General features: G+C 46.3%; 1 protein-coding gene and 1 long non-coding RNA gene across 2 annotated transcripts; both read right to left on the bottom strand.

Annotated features, from left to right (window-relative positions):
* Positions 1-1,264: 1,264 nt before the first annotated feature.
* On the bottom strand, positions 1,265-10,178 carry LOC122185095. Its single transcript, XR_006180720.1, has 3 exons — positions 10,161-10,178; positions 4,181-4,211; positions 1,265-1,315 (listed from the first exon to the last, which is right to left on the bottom strand). It is a non-coding gene; the product is annotated as an uncharacterized LOC122185095 (long non-coding RNA).
* A 2,565-nt stretch (positions 10,179-12,743) lies between these two features.
* Positions 12,744-17,452, bottom strand: BNIP1 (BCL2 interacting protein 1). The gene is made up of 6 exons (XM_042880653.1): positions 17,357-17,452; positions 17,137-17,229; positions 16,921-17,012; positions 16,243-16,344; positions 15,444-15,562; positions 12,744-13,375 (listed from the first exon to the last, which is right to left on the bottom strand). Exons 1-6 carry the CDS (start codon positions 17,450-17,452, stop codon positions 13,179-13,181), a joined length of 699 nt encoding a protein of 232 aa, XP_042736587.1. The 3' UTR covers positions 12,744-13,178.
* Between the last annotated feature and the right edge of the window lie 153 nt (positions 17,453-17,605).

Raw genomic sequence — 17,605 nt, 5'->3', positions numbered from 1 at the left:
TAACTGCTGGGCAGAAGGAAATGCTTCCTATCTCCTCCTCCCCCTGCCTCCCAGATGGCCATTCCTTTCATTTTCTGGGCAGGTTCCTTCCCTGTGTGCAGCTGTTCCCAACTGCAGCCAAAATCAAACCATTGGCACTCATTAGCTCTACTCAGCCCTTTCATCCAGAAGTCAATGGGACACACTTAGAGAGCATAAATGACAGGAGTCAAGTTCAGACTGAGGTACAGGTGTCTGGCACTGGAGAAGCCATTCAAGCAATTAGTTCCCACTTACACCATCTCGTTACTTCAGCTTAAAAAACAAAACAAAAAGCAACACAAAATCTAGATGAAACAACAGATTTTGCAGATTTTTGTGCGTCAATTGAAGAGCATCACTCTCTTCAGATGTCTCAAGAACATTCCCATTGTCCCAAGCAGGGCATCAGCAGGCCATCCACCTTCAAAATTAGTTGAGAAAAACAGTATGGGCCACAGGAATTGATTTCATACTCTCAGACTAACTGTGATAGCAGGAAGCTCCTCATTTATGCTATGTTGCAGTATGTATTTCTTATGGTTTTGTATTTTTCTCTAAGCTCAGAGTTGGTGAGATCTCAAATATGGGAAGGCCCTATTTTCATTTCAGCCCTGGCACCCACTTGATGCAGAACTTTGAGGTGGTCAGGAGAGTTCACGTGTGGCACTGCAAGCAGTGGCAGAAGGTTCAGGTGGGAACAAGGCCCTCCTAAGCCCTCTGAGTGTGGTCAGGCTGCAAGGACACGGGCAGAAGCTCATGGAGCAGGGATTAGCTTGCATGCTAAATGGATGGAAAAATAGATGGGATGGGGTGAGAGCAGGGAAGAGGAACAGACTTCTCAAAGGAGAAAACACTTTCTGGTTGAACTGAGCTAAAGATAGGATGAGCGCCACGAGCAGCTTTTTAAAGCAGCACAGCTCATCTTATCAGTGAGCCCCCTGGAAGGGGAGCAAAGCTTTCACCCAACACGGTGCTTTACAGCCAGGCTATGGGATGCCTGTGGGGAACCTCACTGGGGAGCTGACTGCACCCCACAGCAGCCCTCCCCCAAACATTACGTCCCACACCCTGTATTGCTTTGACTCCTGACCTTGGGTTGGGTGCAGGGCTGCCAGGCCACCACCAGCGCTTCTGCTCAGCTCTGGCCCCTCTGCTCGCAGCCATGGGGATGCTTTAAATAAAGGGCATCGTGGTGATAGATTCGTCAAGACCAAGGGTCAAGTTTATGTTGATCTACAGGTGTCAGAAGTGTATTGATCCAATGATTGAGGTCCACAGGAGGTCACCATAAATCCTCGGGGGGATGACAATAACCACATCACTTACTTGCAGCTGTTACAGAGGTAACCAGATAAGGTAGAGCAACAGCCAGCAGGTGCACTTGGAGCCCTGGTGATGCCGTAGTGTTGGTTTCTGTACACCAGGGTGGGCAAATGTATAAGAAGGTGATAACACAGACCTACCGAGGTCCTGGTCAGGGCAGAGGAAGGACATTTATTTCAGCTTGCACCGAGGTGCCTTTGGCTCACACGAAATGGAAGCATCGGGTAGGAACACTTTGTCCTTTTTGGTCAGTGCATTATTTCCCTGACAGCCCCAGGTTGCACCTGGCTCCAAAACTACTTTTGCAAATGCAGTTATTCTGCAGATGGAAAAATTGCTCCAGCAGGCACCGCCAGAGCAGATACAGGGAAAGGAATTTCCCAGCCCTTGTTTCCAGCTCCTCAGCTAATGCCCACACTCAAGTTTTGCGGTGTCTGACCATGACCCAGGTGTGATCCCCCAGTCCCCAAAACAGGAGCAGTGCTGGTGGTTCTGCAGCTGTATGTGCCAAGTGCTCAGCCCGTGATGCTCAACCCTTTCATCGTGCTCCTCTCCCCAGAGCTGTCAGAGTGAGTTCTGACTGTCAAAAGCAGCACTATGGTTCTGATGCAGTCACACATCACAGTTAGCTGCTGGTATGTCAATATACGAAGGGTACATAAGCCATTATACAGTGAAGCTCTGATACAGTTGTGTTGAACAAAGCACAGAAAGTTAACTTGCTAATGTGATGAACCTCAAACATTTTTGCTAATTTAGAATAATTTGGGGGTTAATATAACAGAGAAACACATTTGGGAGTTAATATATCAGAGAAATACACTGGATTAATTAAATCAATCTTAATAAAAAACAAGTCATAATACATAACCCAACAACTTTTATCCAACTCTTACTTTTGGAGAATACCACTTAATTATTAAGATCAAGGTGATACATTCTCCATTGTGGTGTATTCCAAAGGACGTTGGAAATCTTTAGGAATTAATAAATCTCTCCAGGATTGAAGAAACTCAGTTTAACTTAAAATGGCTTTTAGCATCCAGCAGCAAATCATATTAGGCTTTTTTCATAAACTATACATAATTAGAAAATTGTATTCCAAAAGACATTTGATGAGAGCAAAAATGATTATTATGAGAGTAATGTGCCATAAATATGAGTGTAGTACATCTCAGTTAAAACATGCAGCTGTCCCTGCCATAGCACAAGGATTAATAATTTCTGAAGTGTTTGCAGCACCTGTGTTGCAGCTTTTCAGTGCCAGCAGTCACTTAGAAGCACAATAAAGGGCAATGCATTGCTGGAGCTTGCATGGGAATGAACCTCAGCTCTCCTTCACCAACAGATGCATGCTGGAGCGATTGCTGCACAGCGCCCCAAACATCCAAGAGCAAACACAGCAACGTGTGCCACGGCTGGTTTCTCCCAGATGCGATTGCCAACCCAACATGAGAATGATTTAAAACAGCCCTCAACTCTGTTGTATTTAACTCAAATGTCATAGGATTTGGGCTCTCTTTGCTCAGCTGAGGCAGAGCTGGGTAGGTGAGCACTGGAGCAGGGCTGGGCAGAACGTTATTTCACAGTGCTACCTAGTGGTTTCTGCAATAAATGATCACTTGGTCAAAGCCTGGCCTGGTACAGAAGCTCCATATGAAGCAGATACAGATTTACAGTGTAAATCCAAACCTTCACAACTGCCCAAGATGAGCAGAACGGGGTACTGACACTGCAGGGGGAGGGGACAGTAGAGAGAGAAGGAAAAAACGCATCATGAACCCAAGCTCTTCTGACAGGACGTTTATACACACACGCACAGCAGCAAAATAAACTCCAGCAGCTGCACCAGATGCAGACAGCAGCACCTTAGACCAACAGTGAGGGTTCATCCCCCACTGCTATCAGTGGTGATCAGCACAGGAATATGAGCTTTCAGATCCCATCCCTCCCTTTTTCCTCTCTCAGTATCAAGATGCCAACATCATATTCTGATGAGGTTTTATAGACATATCTTGGTGCTTCCCCACATTTTCTCCCAGCACAGGTCACACTGTGGAAGTAACCACACATCCTTCACTTCACCTGAAACTCTCCAGCTCCCCCTTGCTCCCCAAAACAGACCAGCAACTGTTGCCTTTTGCACAGCCCAGCACCAGTTTCTCCCTTCTATTTGGATCCATCCATTTTTTCTGGACAGCAGGTGCCTTGGTACAGGACATGGCACTATACTTAGCACCCGTGAGGCTGCACCTCCTGTACTGTATTCAGTTTTGAGACTCTCACTACAAGAAAGACACTGAGATTCTGGAGTGTGTCCAGTGAAGGGCAATGGAGCTGGGAAGGGTCTGGAGCACAAATCTGATGGGGAACAGCTGAGGTAGCTGGGATTATTCAGTCTGGAGAAGAAGAGGCTCAAGAGAGACATCACTCTCCGTACAACTGCCTGAAAGGAGGTGGTGGCAAGATGGGGGTCAGCTTCTGCTCCCAGGTAACAGCAGTAGGACGAGAGGGAATGGTCTTAAGTTGCACCAATGGAGGTTCAGATCGGATATTAGGGAGAGCTTTGTCTCAGAGTGCATAGTGCTGCACTGGCACAGCTGCCCAGGGAGCTGGTGCAGTCACCATCCCTGGAGGCATTGAAGGACTGTGGAGATGTGGCACTGAGGGATGTGGTCAGTGGGCATGGTGGGGTGGGTTGGTGATCTCAGAGATCTTCTCAACCTTAACAATGCTTTGATTCTAGGACCACACCATTGCCCTGTGTCCACACACAGAGAACCACAGTGCTCAGTGTGACACCAGTACAAACAGGCCAGGCCTTGTTCAAACCTACCAGAATAGATGGAAGCCAGGTCTGGCAGGATCTGGTGGGAGATGTTAAATCCCTTTATGAGAAAATGCCATATTTAGAAAGGGGATCACAGTGCTGGCTTCCCTGGGCAATGCCCTCTGATTGCCAGATGAAAGGACTCATGTAAGTACTAAGTAGTATTAATAGCCACAGGCACAATATATATATACACACACACACACACACACACACGAGATTCATCCAGTCAAACAAAACCTAAGTTATTTCCAATTGCAACATTTGTATAATGCCATTGACACTCAACTGCTGATAAGCTGGACACACTTAAGGAATTTTAATAAGCCTTTGAAAAGGTTTAACTGATGTGAATTAAGCCCCAAGATAATTTAGACACACAGCTATCATTCTTTAGTTGAAAATAATAGATCTTGAATTGAAACACCACATCACATGCCCCAGTGTGCCAAGTAATGTTATTTGTCACCAGCAGCATCTGGGGCGGAAGAGCACGATTCTGGAGCAGGCTGCAGCCAGCTCAAGGTGTGCAGGAGCCCTGTGAGAGTCCACACACCTGGGGGACCTCTCCCACTTCACAAGATTGGGATTGTTAATTGACATCAAGTGTGAGGTTTCTACCAGGCTGCCATTAACTGAAGTGCCTTACTCATCACAGGTCAGCGTGGAAAGGACTGCTAATGTTGGCTACAAGCCACAGAAATAGCTATGCTCTCTTGCAAGGATAGAATTAAAATCTTCAATTAGAGTTTAATTAACACAGAAGGTTGTGTTGTTTTTTTTCCCCTCTCCTTTCCTGGAAAGGAGCACTCTATATTTACTGTTTGTTTCAGTCATTTCGCTTTCCTGGCAATGTCTCTTACAGCCTGTTATCATCTGTGGACTACTCTAGCAGACATCATTTAATGCACATTTGACAAGGTGGTAAGACCAGACACTCTCACTGAGATACGTAAATGAGAACATCCACACATCTTCATAGAAATTAATTAATGCACAGTAATGAGAGGAAGAAAATTCCCACTTGTATTATCTCACTGTCTACACAAAGCTGCTTACAGTTAGGATTGTGGAAGATGAGGAGCTAAGTCTGGGCCCAAGTCTGCTATTGCCCAAGGTCCTGGCACGAAGACAAAGCTATTTTAAATGAACTGGCAGATAGAGACCCCTTCTCCCCCCCCCCCCCCCCCCCCCCCCATCTGCCCTCTTTTTTCTTTTTCGGTTGGTTTTGAATAAGCAGGCAGACCACTGGCACAGACAGCCCCTAAGTGATGGCCAAAGTTGCCCCTCAGCTCTGTGCATTAAGCTACTTGCACTTTTGCTTCAGCTATTTCCAAATATCTTCTCTGACATTTAAACAAACCTGACTAACATTACGATCTTAATAGCATTTGCAATGTTATATCCAAATGAAAAGAAGCAGAAGAATAATGCTTTGAAGAACACAGCTCGGATTGGAATTCTCCATTTGTTTAAACCCAAGTACATAGCACTGTATCAGAGTACAGACAGGGATAAAGGAAGGCTCTTCTCCTGGAAGCATCAAGCATATGCTATTATCAGGCACAGGATGGGAGGCCAACTGGATCAATAGGCTTACTCAATATAGAAAATCTTATCTCCATTTCAGACTAGCTAGCAATAATGTCAGCACCTAGATGCCACTGACAGAGTTATCTCAGATCAGGAGCAGCAATGACTGCTTGGAAGCAGGGTGACACCTACAAAAAGCCAATAACCCAAACAGAAATGTTTTACCCCACTGTCCTTTCTGAAGATAAAGGCAAACCAGTGAGGCTCTCTGCTCCGTGCGTGTTTATCAGGACTACACAACCAGGCTCTGCAGCAGCCTTGGATTTCAGTTTCAGACCTCTGTTCCCATTGGGACAACACAAGCAAAGAACTGTGGGTGCACAGAGCCCAGACCCCTGGAGGGGTCAGGTCCAAAAGCGTCCCTGCTGGCGATACGCGGCCATCACGCTGTTGAAAAGAAGAAAGCAAAAAGCTTTCATGTTGTTCTATATATATGTGGTTCTATCTATAGGGCCGGGTGTGCGCTGATCCCCGAGCAGACGTTCTCCCTGCCTGCCCTTTGGGCGCTTATCACGGCACGCAGGGACGCACGCAGCACTATCTCCAGGCCAGGCTCGCAGAGGCCGGGTGCCATTTTCCTTTCATGCAGAAAGCCACACCAGCACAGGGCAGAGCGCGTTGCAGGAGCGCGGCTCAGCCCCAGCATCGCGGCACCACACCAAGGTCAGCAGCGATAGCATCTGAGCGGTTCCACTGAGCGAGCTTAAAAATAAAAAGAAGCCCTAGCAGATGGATGAGGTCTGAGCGAGCCCTGCAACACGATTCACACAGCTGCAAAAACCTCAGGATTCACTTTGGCATTGGAGGCTCATGATAGACGCACACCCAGCATCGCTGCACCACGCAGTATGGCCACTGATACCACGCTGGAAGCGTGCCCTTTTCCTCGGTGCCACCCAGGCACAGAGGGGTCAGAAAATTCTTGTCACGTGGAATCAATGGGAACAGTCAGTGGCTGAAGATGCAGCCAGGCCAAAAACAGTCAGCAATCCCAAACGCTGCAAGGTTATGATTGAGGCATTCACCATTTACATCGTTGGACTAAAAGTACGATACCCAGAGCAAACCCCAAACCAGAGTCAAGTAAAAGCTGCTTTTTATGAAACATTCCATGGGGATAACATGTGATGCTTTCATTTGCAACTGTGAAAGCCATGCATATGCTTTTGTAGAATTTGCTCTTTTTGTAATGATTGCACAGTGCCCAAAGCTGGGAGCTCGCTCCTAACGCTGCTCATGAGGAGACCAATAGCCCCAGCTCATGGAGTACCCTGGCCTGGGAGGTGGGCACTGCCTTCTCTGCTATTTTGCAGAAGTGTGAGAAAAGGATTTGGATATACATCTTTCCTATGATGACTTGCTCTTTGTCAGAGCTTTGCTGCTGCACAGCACAGGGCCATGGCTGCACGAAACCCATTTATAGGCAGTGCCAGAACTAAAAGGTAAGGAAGGAGCCTAGCAAGAGCTGCAATATCACTAAACTTACAACTGAGATGCAGGAATATGCATCCTCTAAAGAACTCAGTAGGTCACTGACAAGAAGAAAAACAGGAGGGCAGGTCACCTCTTATGAGAAAAAGAGGTAAATAACTTTATTAAAGTAGCAAAAAAAGTGCATAAAGCAAAGAGACTTTTTGCAAATCCCTACATAGTTGCTTGCCTGGCATGTTGGGAATTGTCACCTTGGATATTCAGAGTGTGCTGGGCAACTAGAAAAACAGTATTAAGAAACAAACATGGGAACTCTGCCTTCAGCACCTGTGAACATTTTAAGTTTGATCATCTTTATTTTCCTATAGTCAATAAATCCAGTAGCAATCATGTCTTAGAAAGATAACACTATCACCCACAGATCCCATTACTGCTAAATAAGCATGCCTTGAAACATACTCAAATGAGAAAAATTGAATGACATCGTGTGCTGCTGCGTTAGAGAAGTAAAAGTTATACTTCAACACAAAGTATGAACACAGGCTTTTTCCACCTCTTAAGCTGAACTTGTTTTTCAGCTGTTGCCAAAAATACCATTATTTGTACTACAAATGAGGACTGGATGCAGTTGGATAGAGATTGAGACCGTTCAGCCTTGAGAACAAAAGGGCCAGAGGGATCCCATCAATGCACAGGAACACCCAAAGGAAGGTGCAGGGAGCAGAGCCAGGCTCTTCTCTGTGGCACTCAGCGCTAGGACAAGAGCAACGAGTGTGAGAACATAATGCTCCTCTGAACATCGGTACAGACTCCTTCATTGTGCAGGTGATGGTGCACTGAGAGGCTGCCCAGAGGGCTCACAGATACTCCTTCCTGGAGACCTTTAGAAGCTGCCAGACATGGCTCCAGGTGGCCCTATTGGCACAGGGGCAAGACCTGTAACCTACAGAGGTGGCCCCAACCTCCACCACTCTGAGATCGTGAGACACAGACAACCAGGGAAACTGAGCAGCAGCAACCTTCCAGCCCTATTACAGCTGCTTCTTGAAGATTAGCTCCTTTTCTCAAGGACTGTCCTCAAATACAGAATTGCATCAAACCATCTTCACCCAGAAGAAATCACTGGGGGTACCGAGCCCTTTCCCCCCCGAGCAGAAGGAGCAGCCCATGCTGCAGCTGTCAACGTGTGCCAGCAGAGCAGAGCACCTCTGTGCCCAGCATCTGCTGCTTGCCTGGGGAGCTCTTTCCCCACTTTTGAGGAACAGAGGCACAAGACTCAGGCACCACTCCTGTGTGGAGCTCAGCCCGCCTTACAGCAACATAGAATCACGAAGGCACCACATCTCATTAAAATATTTGCTTTAGATTTCCCTTCCGGTGGGATCACACCATCACAGATACTTTTAGCTGTTTTTCCCCCCTTCAAAAGAAGAGCCCAACATACTTGCAGACAAGCATGCACATGCCCCCTGGATATTCTCAGCCCCCAGAGATTCCAGCCTGGCTCACTCTGGACCACTTGGCATGCGATAGCAGCCACATGCATTTGGCAGAGACATTTTTAGAAACTTCCAAGCTATGAATTCACCCTTCCATTTTGGTAAAGCCAGTTATGTGGAAAGCATTTTGAAAGGGGAAGTTCAAATACACACTTCATTTCACCATAATTCTTAGAAAGGGAAAAAAGATTACGTTCCTCATTCATCTTTGCAGTTATCTTGCAACATTCCTGTATTTGCTGATGCTATAACAAATGTCAAAGGCTTACAAATCAAATAAGTCCTCCCAGCACAGTTCCACTGTGCATTAAAATAATTTCCATTCATTTCCCTCAGGTTCACATTTAACCACTACCACTGTCTGCTTGCAACACGTTTATTAGTACTATTTCACCATGCATGTGCTTAATTCTGTAATTAAACTCACTAACCAGCAAACTTCTAAAAACAAGTTACTTCTCAACCTGCCAAACCATCAGAACTGCCCAATCCTCCATTGCCCCAGCACAACCAATCACTACTGTCCTCCAAATGACTCCAACCCCTGCTGGGCTGGAGGCTGCACCTTTAATGAGGCTCATTAACACAGCTGTCTGATTGCTGCCAGCTGCCTGCCTCAGCCCCCCATACTGCAAGGACATTTCAGTCTCTTTTTAAGCTCATAGCAGTTACATGATCTTTGTTTCAAAGAAGTATTACTCTTGGAAGAAAAAAGTTTTTTTTAGCTGTAACTGTTTGGAAATGAAATCCACCACTGAGCTTACAGTCACCACATCTGGCAGGTTCTACCTGAGGAAAAGCTATGGTCCAGAGAGCACCAGGAGCACTACTGGTGGCATTCACTTATGTTGAACCACTGGCAGCAACTGTCACATCAGTACCTTCACGTATTAACAGCATGCCCAAGCACCAGCTCATCTGACACCAAAATTAATGCCTCTTAAAAGGGACTGAAGGTGAGTTGAGGCGTCCACGTTCACATAGCATCATACAAAGAAACCACAGCTCTGAAACCTTTTCCTTTCTTATTCCAGTGTGTCTCCCCGCCCCCGCCCCCCGACTCCAGTTTCAGCAGCACTCCAACCCATGATCCCCAGGGAAGAAGGAAGCCTGTCCTCACCATCCACAGAGCTTCTGCTATGCTTTGCAGGGTAAGCTTGCAGGGTCAAGTGCCTTGGTTAACACTATGCCTCTCAAATAAATTGCTGTAATGCTAGCTTTCTTTTACTTTCCACAATACAACCAGAGGCAGCAAGGCCCTGAGACGTCATCCTGTGACCATCAAGACCATCCACTGCCCAGAAGGCTGGAGGTACAAACAGAACCCTTCTTCAGACACAGGAGAGCCACACAAGGCTAACTTTCCCCAGTTACTGAACCAATATCACAAATAACAGACAACAAAAGCCTCCTACCACCGCTCCCATTCCATTCCTGAGTAAAAACAAGGCACAAACGCCTACCTTCAGGCCAGAAGAGAGGTCTGTAGCAGGATGCCATACTGCAGACTGGAGGGATGATGTCAGAGCATCCCCAGCTGTGGGCAATATGGGCTGATTGCAGCACCAACCCACTCCGCTCCAGTACCAATCCCAGGTGCACACTGAGGCACCACTGATCCCACGTGCTGCAGATGATGTTTGCCCAAAACACCCCTCTTCCTTCAGAGGAGAAATAACTTTTAACTCACTATCTTCGCTTTCTTTGTTTCCAGGACTGTGGCCCAGCAGGAGGCTGGGTGCCCCTGGCTCCCTACGGAAGGAACAGATCAAGTACCAAATGCTGCTAAATCACCCCAGGGTCCTTGGTGAAGCTTCTTCTCCTTTCCCCCAAAAAGTCGTTGTCTTTGGTTTTTTTTTTTCCCCAATTATTTTGCTTGTCTCTATAGAGTAAATTTAAAGTCAGTTTATGCAGTTAGTTATATTTACAAAAGGACTGGGGTTTTTCTAATGAAATCTGGATGTGACAGAAAATAAATGTCATGGGGGTCCTTAGCAGTTATTTTTTGTTCTCAGTGGGCTCCAGCAAGTCATGTCTGAAAGCTAAAATTTCAGCAATGCAAAAACAGAGAAAAGAACAAGATGCTCACTAACGCACTCAATTCCCCCAAACCACTCCTTTGCAAAGCCTGGTGGTAGCAACCATCCCATCAAAACAGTGCACTCAAACTCAGCACCACGAGAAGGCTGCTTCTTTATTTCTAAGGTCCATCTATATTCTGATGGGAGCACGTAGCCAAGATAAAGCAAGTGAAACTTCCTGCAGGCAGTCACACTGCATTGCTGCTCACAGCACAGCTCTCGCATCTGCTTAGCGTCCCGGTATCTCAGAGATTAGCAATGACCTATTTTTGTATTGCATCCACACCAGGGAGGAAACAGTGAGGCAGCTGGGGACTGACTGCCTGCAGGTACTGCATCTCTGAGAGATCGGGCTGGAAAACACAGAACAGCACTGCTACAGCTGGCCTGCAAGTAGAAAATAGCAGAAAAAAGTTGCATAAAACTGCATTGCTCATCATTACTTGAGATGTATTTATATTCTAAATTATGTTTTAGTATTATTTAAAGACTTTCCAAGGCTGGAGAACAGAGTCCACGCTGCACACAGAGGTTTTTGCACACCTGTGCAGAAGGACAAAGGGGTGAGAAGGTTCCATCCTGATGCTGGAGGCACTATGTACGAATGCGACACTGGATGGAACTGCTCCATTGCAGCCCCAACCCGTGGATGGCAGTGCTTTCCTTGGTTAGCAGTCTATTTGTCAGACTTGTTACAAAGCAAGGCTTTAACGTTACCAAAATACCCACATTTACTTTTTGTAACAGATCTTTCTTTAAACAGAGTAATTTGTCTTACCCAAATTGTAACATGGATATTTTCACTTTATTTCAATCTTTGCATCTCTGCATCTCTGGAGAGGCTATGAGGAAGGCTGCACTGAAATATGATGAACAAACGATAGAGAAAGAGCCACGAGCACCGTGCCTAGCCTGGCTGTCACAGGACGGAGTGCCAGACCCAGAAAACGCTCACGGCTGACACGCAACACTGCCCTCTATGGGATGCACCAGGCCTAGGGCAAAGGTTTCCAAATCCCTTTTACTGCATTAGGAAGAAAGGCTCAGACATTCTAACTCTTCACGCAGAGGCCCTAATTTTGACCTAGATAATAAAATCCAGCTTCTACTGTTCATGCCCATGAACACAACCAATTTTACTGGGTCCAGCACAGTGGTTAGGAATACTACAATCTACCACTCCTCACTTATTTAACTAAGCTTGAAGCAGCTGCTGGTGAAAGGGTGCACTGTACCACTGGTAAGACCTAGAAAAACCAGCACTGCAATGATAAGGCAACCCAGTAGTCACCTATTCTCTCTGAACGTGCTATTGAGAGGTTATTGCCATACTTCTTAATAGCTCTGCCTTTTAAAAGTTTACTTTTAGCAGCTACATTAAAGCAGTATTTAACCATTCCATGAGAACTCTGTAAAGAGAAAACCAATGTTACTGGTCAGCCCTGAAAAAGCAATGATCCCATTTCATTAGAGGAAGGTGACAGTGGTTTTAAGAATGCTGCAGTGCACTTCTGGTACTACAAAGGGTGGTATGTTGGTATTTATGTTATTGCATCAAATCAAACCCCAGCGTGGGAGCACAAGAGATAGGAAAGGCAGTCACTGCAGAAGATTTTACTGAGAAAAATACCAACTTTCAGAAAAATGTTCAAATGCAGAATTTGTCTGTGCTTTGCAAATTGAAACTGTTTCATGGAATCATACATAAAAGGAAAAAAGGCTTTGGATTTCAACAGGTTAACCACATCATTCTCCAACACTGCATGAATTAACAGTTAGAAATTAGGCTTCCATTTTTGTTTTGGTCAGTCCTCCCATCACCAGGGAACAAAGCAAGTGTGCTACACTCCTGGAAAAACCATCCCAGAAGCACCCACTGCTGCAAGCATAACTTCTCCATGGAAGTTATTTTGGCTCTTTCAATCCATTACACTTTGCTCTTAAACAAAACCCAGCTTACACAGATACAATAAATAGTTTATTCATGGAATGTATGTGTGTTTCTCCCTTCCATCCTTCTGCTTGTTTTCAGCACCCTGCACTCGGGTACCAATGCAGCTTCCACTTCAAGCTGAAGACAAAAGTAAATTTCATGGCAAAGTGAAGGAAGGATGAGGTAAGAGCAGCACCTCTGAGTGCACAGCTCCTCCAGTGTCTGTCTGGACACCAAACCCACAGGCAGATTAGAGCTTCTTCTCTCCACACCTCCATCCAACCACTTCTTCCCATCCTGTGATCATTTAAGCTCTTCTTTGGCAGCTTCTTGTGAGCTCCATAGGGACACTGTGAAGTCACTCGAATGCTCTGTCAGCTATTGCAATATCCCTTTTCTAATAAGTCCAACAGTATTACGCTATCCCTTTCTGATCTTTCATAACAGTCCAGTTTAACTTCAGGATTTTACAAGAATGGGAAGAGTCTTTTTTTCAAAATATAAAGCACAGTGGCCAGAAATAAGGCAAGGGCGAGGAAGATGAGCAGCTTGTCAGTCAGCTCCCTGCGGTTGTACTTCGTTATCAGCTTTCGCCCCAGCTGAATCGTCCCAGACATGGACTTAAATTCTTCATTTGCTTCCAGGATGGTTCGTGAAGAATTGGCTGAAATGGACAAAAAAAAAAAAAAAAAAAAGAAAAAGATTGAGCTGGTTGTGTTTCAAATATACCTGTCATAGGATGTAAGCATGCAGCTTCTGGCAATACGGATAGTGCCTGTGAGATCCTGCTGGATCAAATTCATGGCTAACACAAACACACACTGTGCTCTTGCATAAGCATCCACAAATCCACAAATAGTCCTGATCTGACAGGGAAAGATGTAAAGCAAAATACAAGTAATGAACGGCTTACAGGCCCCTGGCCCCACTATTCAATCTTTAATTCTTAGGTTACAGACCAAATCTAGTTTTACAAACCAAGACAGTGCTACCTGAAAGCTCTCTGAAAGCAGAGTGAAATAAGAATGCTGCTAGAACCGTTGATTTAAGAGAAAGGAATCGCCATCACAGCCAGCATCAGCTCTAGCAGCAGCAGCAGCAGACAGTATGTGAACAAACCCAATGGACAAGCAAAACGTTTTGCCCAAGCCAGAGCAGTAAACCAGCATTAATCAACTGGGGTTAAAGAGAGAGAAAAAGCAGCACGGAACAGCAGGAGCTCCTTCGTTATTCTGTTTGAAAATTCTGAACGAATTGATGGTTATCCTTTCTGACAACAGTTCTTTTTGTTTGTTTTTCTTCTCCAAAAGAGAAAATCAACTACAGAAGAAAAGGATATTAATCAGTCTTGATTAAAGACAGAATGTGAGAGTATGCCAAAACAGCAAGATGGAACATTGGTCCTTTCCAGCTTTGTTTTCCCTGAGAAAACAGCCAACTAACCAAGCAAATATCTGAGACACAGCAGCCTTCCTTTCAAATTGCTGAAGGACAGAAAGCGAAAGTCCAGGAGTTCCCTTTCTCTTCCATAACAGACTGCACACAGAGCGAGTGCTGGTGTATCATTCCATGCTGATTATTGAATAGAGAAGGCTCAAACTTCCCCTGTGCTGCCTGCTTCATCAAAACAAGCATAGTGGAAGAACTTCTGCAGCATTTTGCAAACCATTATGTCCGACCTTAAAGAGACATTCTGTCTAAGTGAAAATAGAAAACCTGCTGCTTCCATCACTGATGACAAAGCAAAGCCTCCCAGCAGCATGCACGCACTGTAGGGCTTGCCCAGAAAAAAAGGAAATGGTTACTGCTGATTCAGAACCTGCAGCTGGGTTTTGTAAAGGATCCTTCCCTCAGTAAACTCCAAGCGCTGCTCAGTTAGAAGCAGGGTGACAAAGTGTCTGCCAAACTGTCTTTTTAACGAGAGAAGAAACATGTTACTTCTGTACAAACAAACTGTGCCCAGCTGCCATCCTCAGAAGGGGTCAGAAAACCCCAGAGGAGGGCGAAAGCTGTGGCATTTATCCCAGGCTTTACACTGCTCTCTCTTCTGCTCAACAGCACAGCTAGTTAGAAGCCCAGGCAACAGAGAACCAAAAGGTTCATGAATCACCAATTTTGAGAGGTCACTTGATTTATCTTCTTAGGAGTCTAAGCCAAATAACTGAGAAAAATCTTGGTTTCACAGTTCATGATGCACTGTGGACAGAACAAGGGACCTCGGGGTTCAAGTCACTCAACTGCCTCGTCTCTTAGTCATCCCAGCTGGAGAAGGGGTGAAAACAGCCTTCCTAGCCAGGCTGTTTCTTCTACATCTGAACTTGTACCTATGCTCTTTTCTTCTCTGTTGCCAAATGCATGTCAGGACAGTAGCACAGAGTAACACCATACACACTGTTAGCATTGTGTGAACTCACGCTGCTTTTAAAATTACTTTTATATAAAACTGAGTTCCTCAATGTGCCCCTTCCTCGTTATCCACAAACAAATATTACACAAAAACTCCAGCAAAAAAACCTCATGCAATGTATATTATTATTTTCCATTTCTGTTCAAACGTTAGAGGAGTTCTGCTGGACAATCCTCCAATTACCATCATAGCAAGTTCTCCTACAGCAATGTATATTTCCACTATGCTCTACATCACAACAGTTTGGCTCTCCTCACCCTAACAGAACAGCTGAAAGGTTCCTCAGTCACCCAACCCACACCCCAAACCTCAACCACATCTGTACCCAGGGTCTGCACAGTCTCCTCGCTCTGCTGGACTTGCTGTGACATCATCCTGCTGATGCTCATCAGGCTCTCTGTGATGTTACTTGCACTCTCTGCCAGACTTTCCTTCGTAGTCTTTCTGAAAAAGCGAAAGAAGAAAACACTAAGGGATAAAACAGTGTCTTTGGTACAGCAGGAATGTGCAGCTGTACTTTGTGTACAGAAGATACAACCAGGTTTTTCTGCACGAGAACTGGAGATCATCCTTGCTGAACTGCCAAAGAAAAATCATCAAATGCTGAAGTCATAAGCCTCAACAACTGCAGCTCAGAGTCTCGCAGAGCTCATGCTGTGGCAGTCATTCAGCCATGATGGCACAACTTCATGAGGTGGCACTGATATAAACTGCCACTTCATTATCTCAGCTATCCTCCCTGCTGCTCCACAACACCGAATTTACTAACTTCTCAATTCAGAAGTTATACTTATATCCACTTCTACTAAGGAAAATAACTTGCACAGTGATCCATTACATGTTTACGACCCTGACTGGGATTAACATAAAAGACGATCACAAAAATTATGAAGTCTATCACAACCTCATCTCTGCTTTGACATGCCAACACAAAAAAAATTGGAATTATCACAATTCTTCGCAGTTTAAGCCTCCACAATAGACAACAGCACTCCTCTGAAATAAAAGCTATGTTCTGTGTACAATACAATCATTTCAAGAACATGACATCACTCCCATTTGTACTGCTGAGTATGGCCCACATCATTTCAGTCTCACATCGTTCAGAGGGGACACTTTAATACCTTTGTCTTAAGGAGTCTCTTCCCTGCAGCAGCTGATCTTTCTCAGAGTTGTCGATAGCAATTTTGCAAGCCAGATTTGCCTTTCTCCAAGCTGCCTGATTGCTGAAATCACAAGAGTACAATGTTGTAATGTGATGGCAACACCCTGTAAGCAGCAACCACTTTCACAAAGCGGTCACCATAACTAAGATCCACATATGTACATAAACTTTGTCTGTATTATACCACAGTGACAATACATTGTTTTTTGTTTCTTCTCCTAAGTGTATCATTACAGGCTTAGTCACTCAAATGGACAGACCAGCTCAGAGAGCCAGGAGACAGTAAGGAGATGGGAGCTCTTCTCTTTCTGTTCCTGATCACAGAATCATAAAATCACCTGAGTTGGAAGGGGCTGTTTAAAGGCCATCTGGTCCAACTCCCATCAATGAACAGGGACACCCACAGCTCCATCAGTGCTCAGAGCCCCTCCAGCCTGACCTCGGGTGTCTGCTGGGATGGGGCATCGCCACCTCTGGGCAACCTGTGCCAGGATCTGCTCTTGGCCTTACTGAAAGCAGCAAGATGTCACTGACCGGGTTTGCAAAACAGGATATGAAAGAGTGCCCTGAAAGCAGGTACCCCCAAGGACTGGGCACCTGCAGTGAGGTCTGAGCATGTACAAACAGCACGGCCTACCTGAGCATTTGCTTTTTATGGCTCTCCACTTCCTGCAGCAAGGCCTGTTTCTCCGACTCTTTATCTTGTTCCCTCGCCATCTGTTCCAGCTCCTTGGACAAAAAGCAGTAACGGGAAATCAGACGGACGGCCGCCACCTGCAGCTCCAAGGGAAGGGCGCGAGGCGGCAGCGGCCCCGCGGGCAGCCCTGCTTTGCCGCAGGCAGCGCAACCCCACCTGGATGCGGCCGCGGAGGTGCCGGAATTTCTCCTTCACCGCAGCGTTGAGCTCCGTGAGGGCGCTGAGCGGCCCTGGGCAGTCCCTGATGTCCTGGAATACAACGGCCCGGTCAGCGCGGCACGAGGCCTTACGTGGCGGGCAGGGCAGGGCCGCGGGCGCCTCGCAGCCCCCGCCGAAGGGTTTCGCCGCCTCAGGGGGGTTCCGCGGTCGGCGCTACCTGCACGGCCGCCTTGATCTCCAGGTCGAACTTGACGATCTCCTGGTGGCACACCCGCACCGGCACGGAGCCCGTCGCCGCCGCCGCCGCCGCCATCTTGGAAATGGAGCGCCAGGGCCTCGAGCGCCCCCTGCTGGCACAGCACAGCGCCCCCCAGCCCTCCCTTCGCGGCGGGGTCCTCCAGTCCTCCAGCTCTTCAGTCCTCCAGTGTGGAAAAGGCCCCATGGCTCCCCAGGCCCCCCAGCACAC

Source organism: Lagopus leucura, unplaced genomic scaffold (genome assembly GCF_019238085.1).
Source record: "Lagopus leucura isolate 7727_CA_CO unplaced genomic scaffold, USGS_WTPT01 Super-Scaffold_100027, whole genome shotgun sequence".
Lineage (NCBI taxonomy): Eukaryota > Metazoa > Chordata > Aves > Galliformes > Phasianidae > Lagopus > Lagopus leucura.
The sequence above is the reverse complement of the archived record's forward strand: the minus strand, read 5'-3'. Positions and strand labels throughout refer to the sequence as shown.

Coding starts and splice junctions, on each gene's coding strand:
- BNIP1 (XM_042880653.1), bottom strand. CDS start 17,452: ATGGCGGCGGCGGCGGCGGCGACGGGCTCCGTGCCGGTGCGGGTGTGC. Junction 15,563..16,242: donor AGAGACTCCTTAAGACAAAG/GTATTAAAGTGT, acceptor TCGCTTTTTCAG/AAAGACTACGAAGGAAAGTC. Junction 13,376..15,443: donor GGAGACTGTGCAGACCCTGG/GTACAGATGTGG, acceptor TGTCCATTTCAG/CCAATTCTTCACGAACCATC.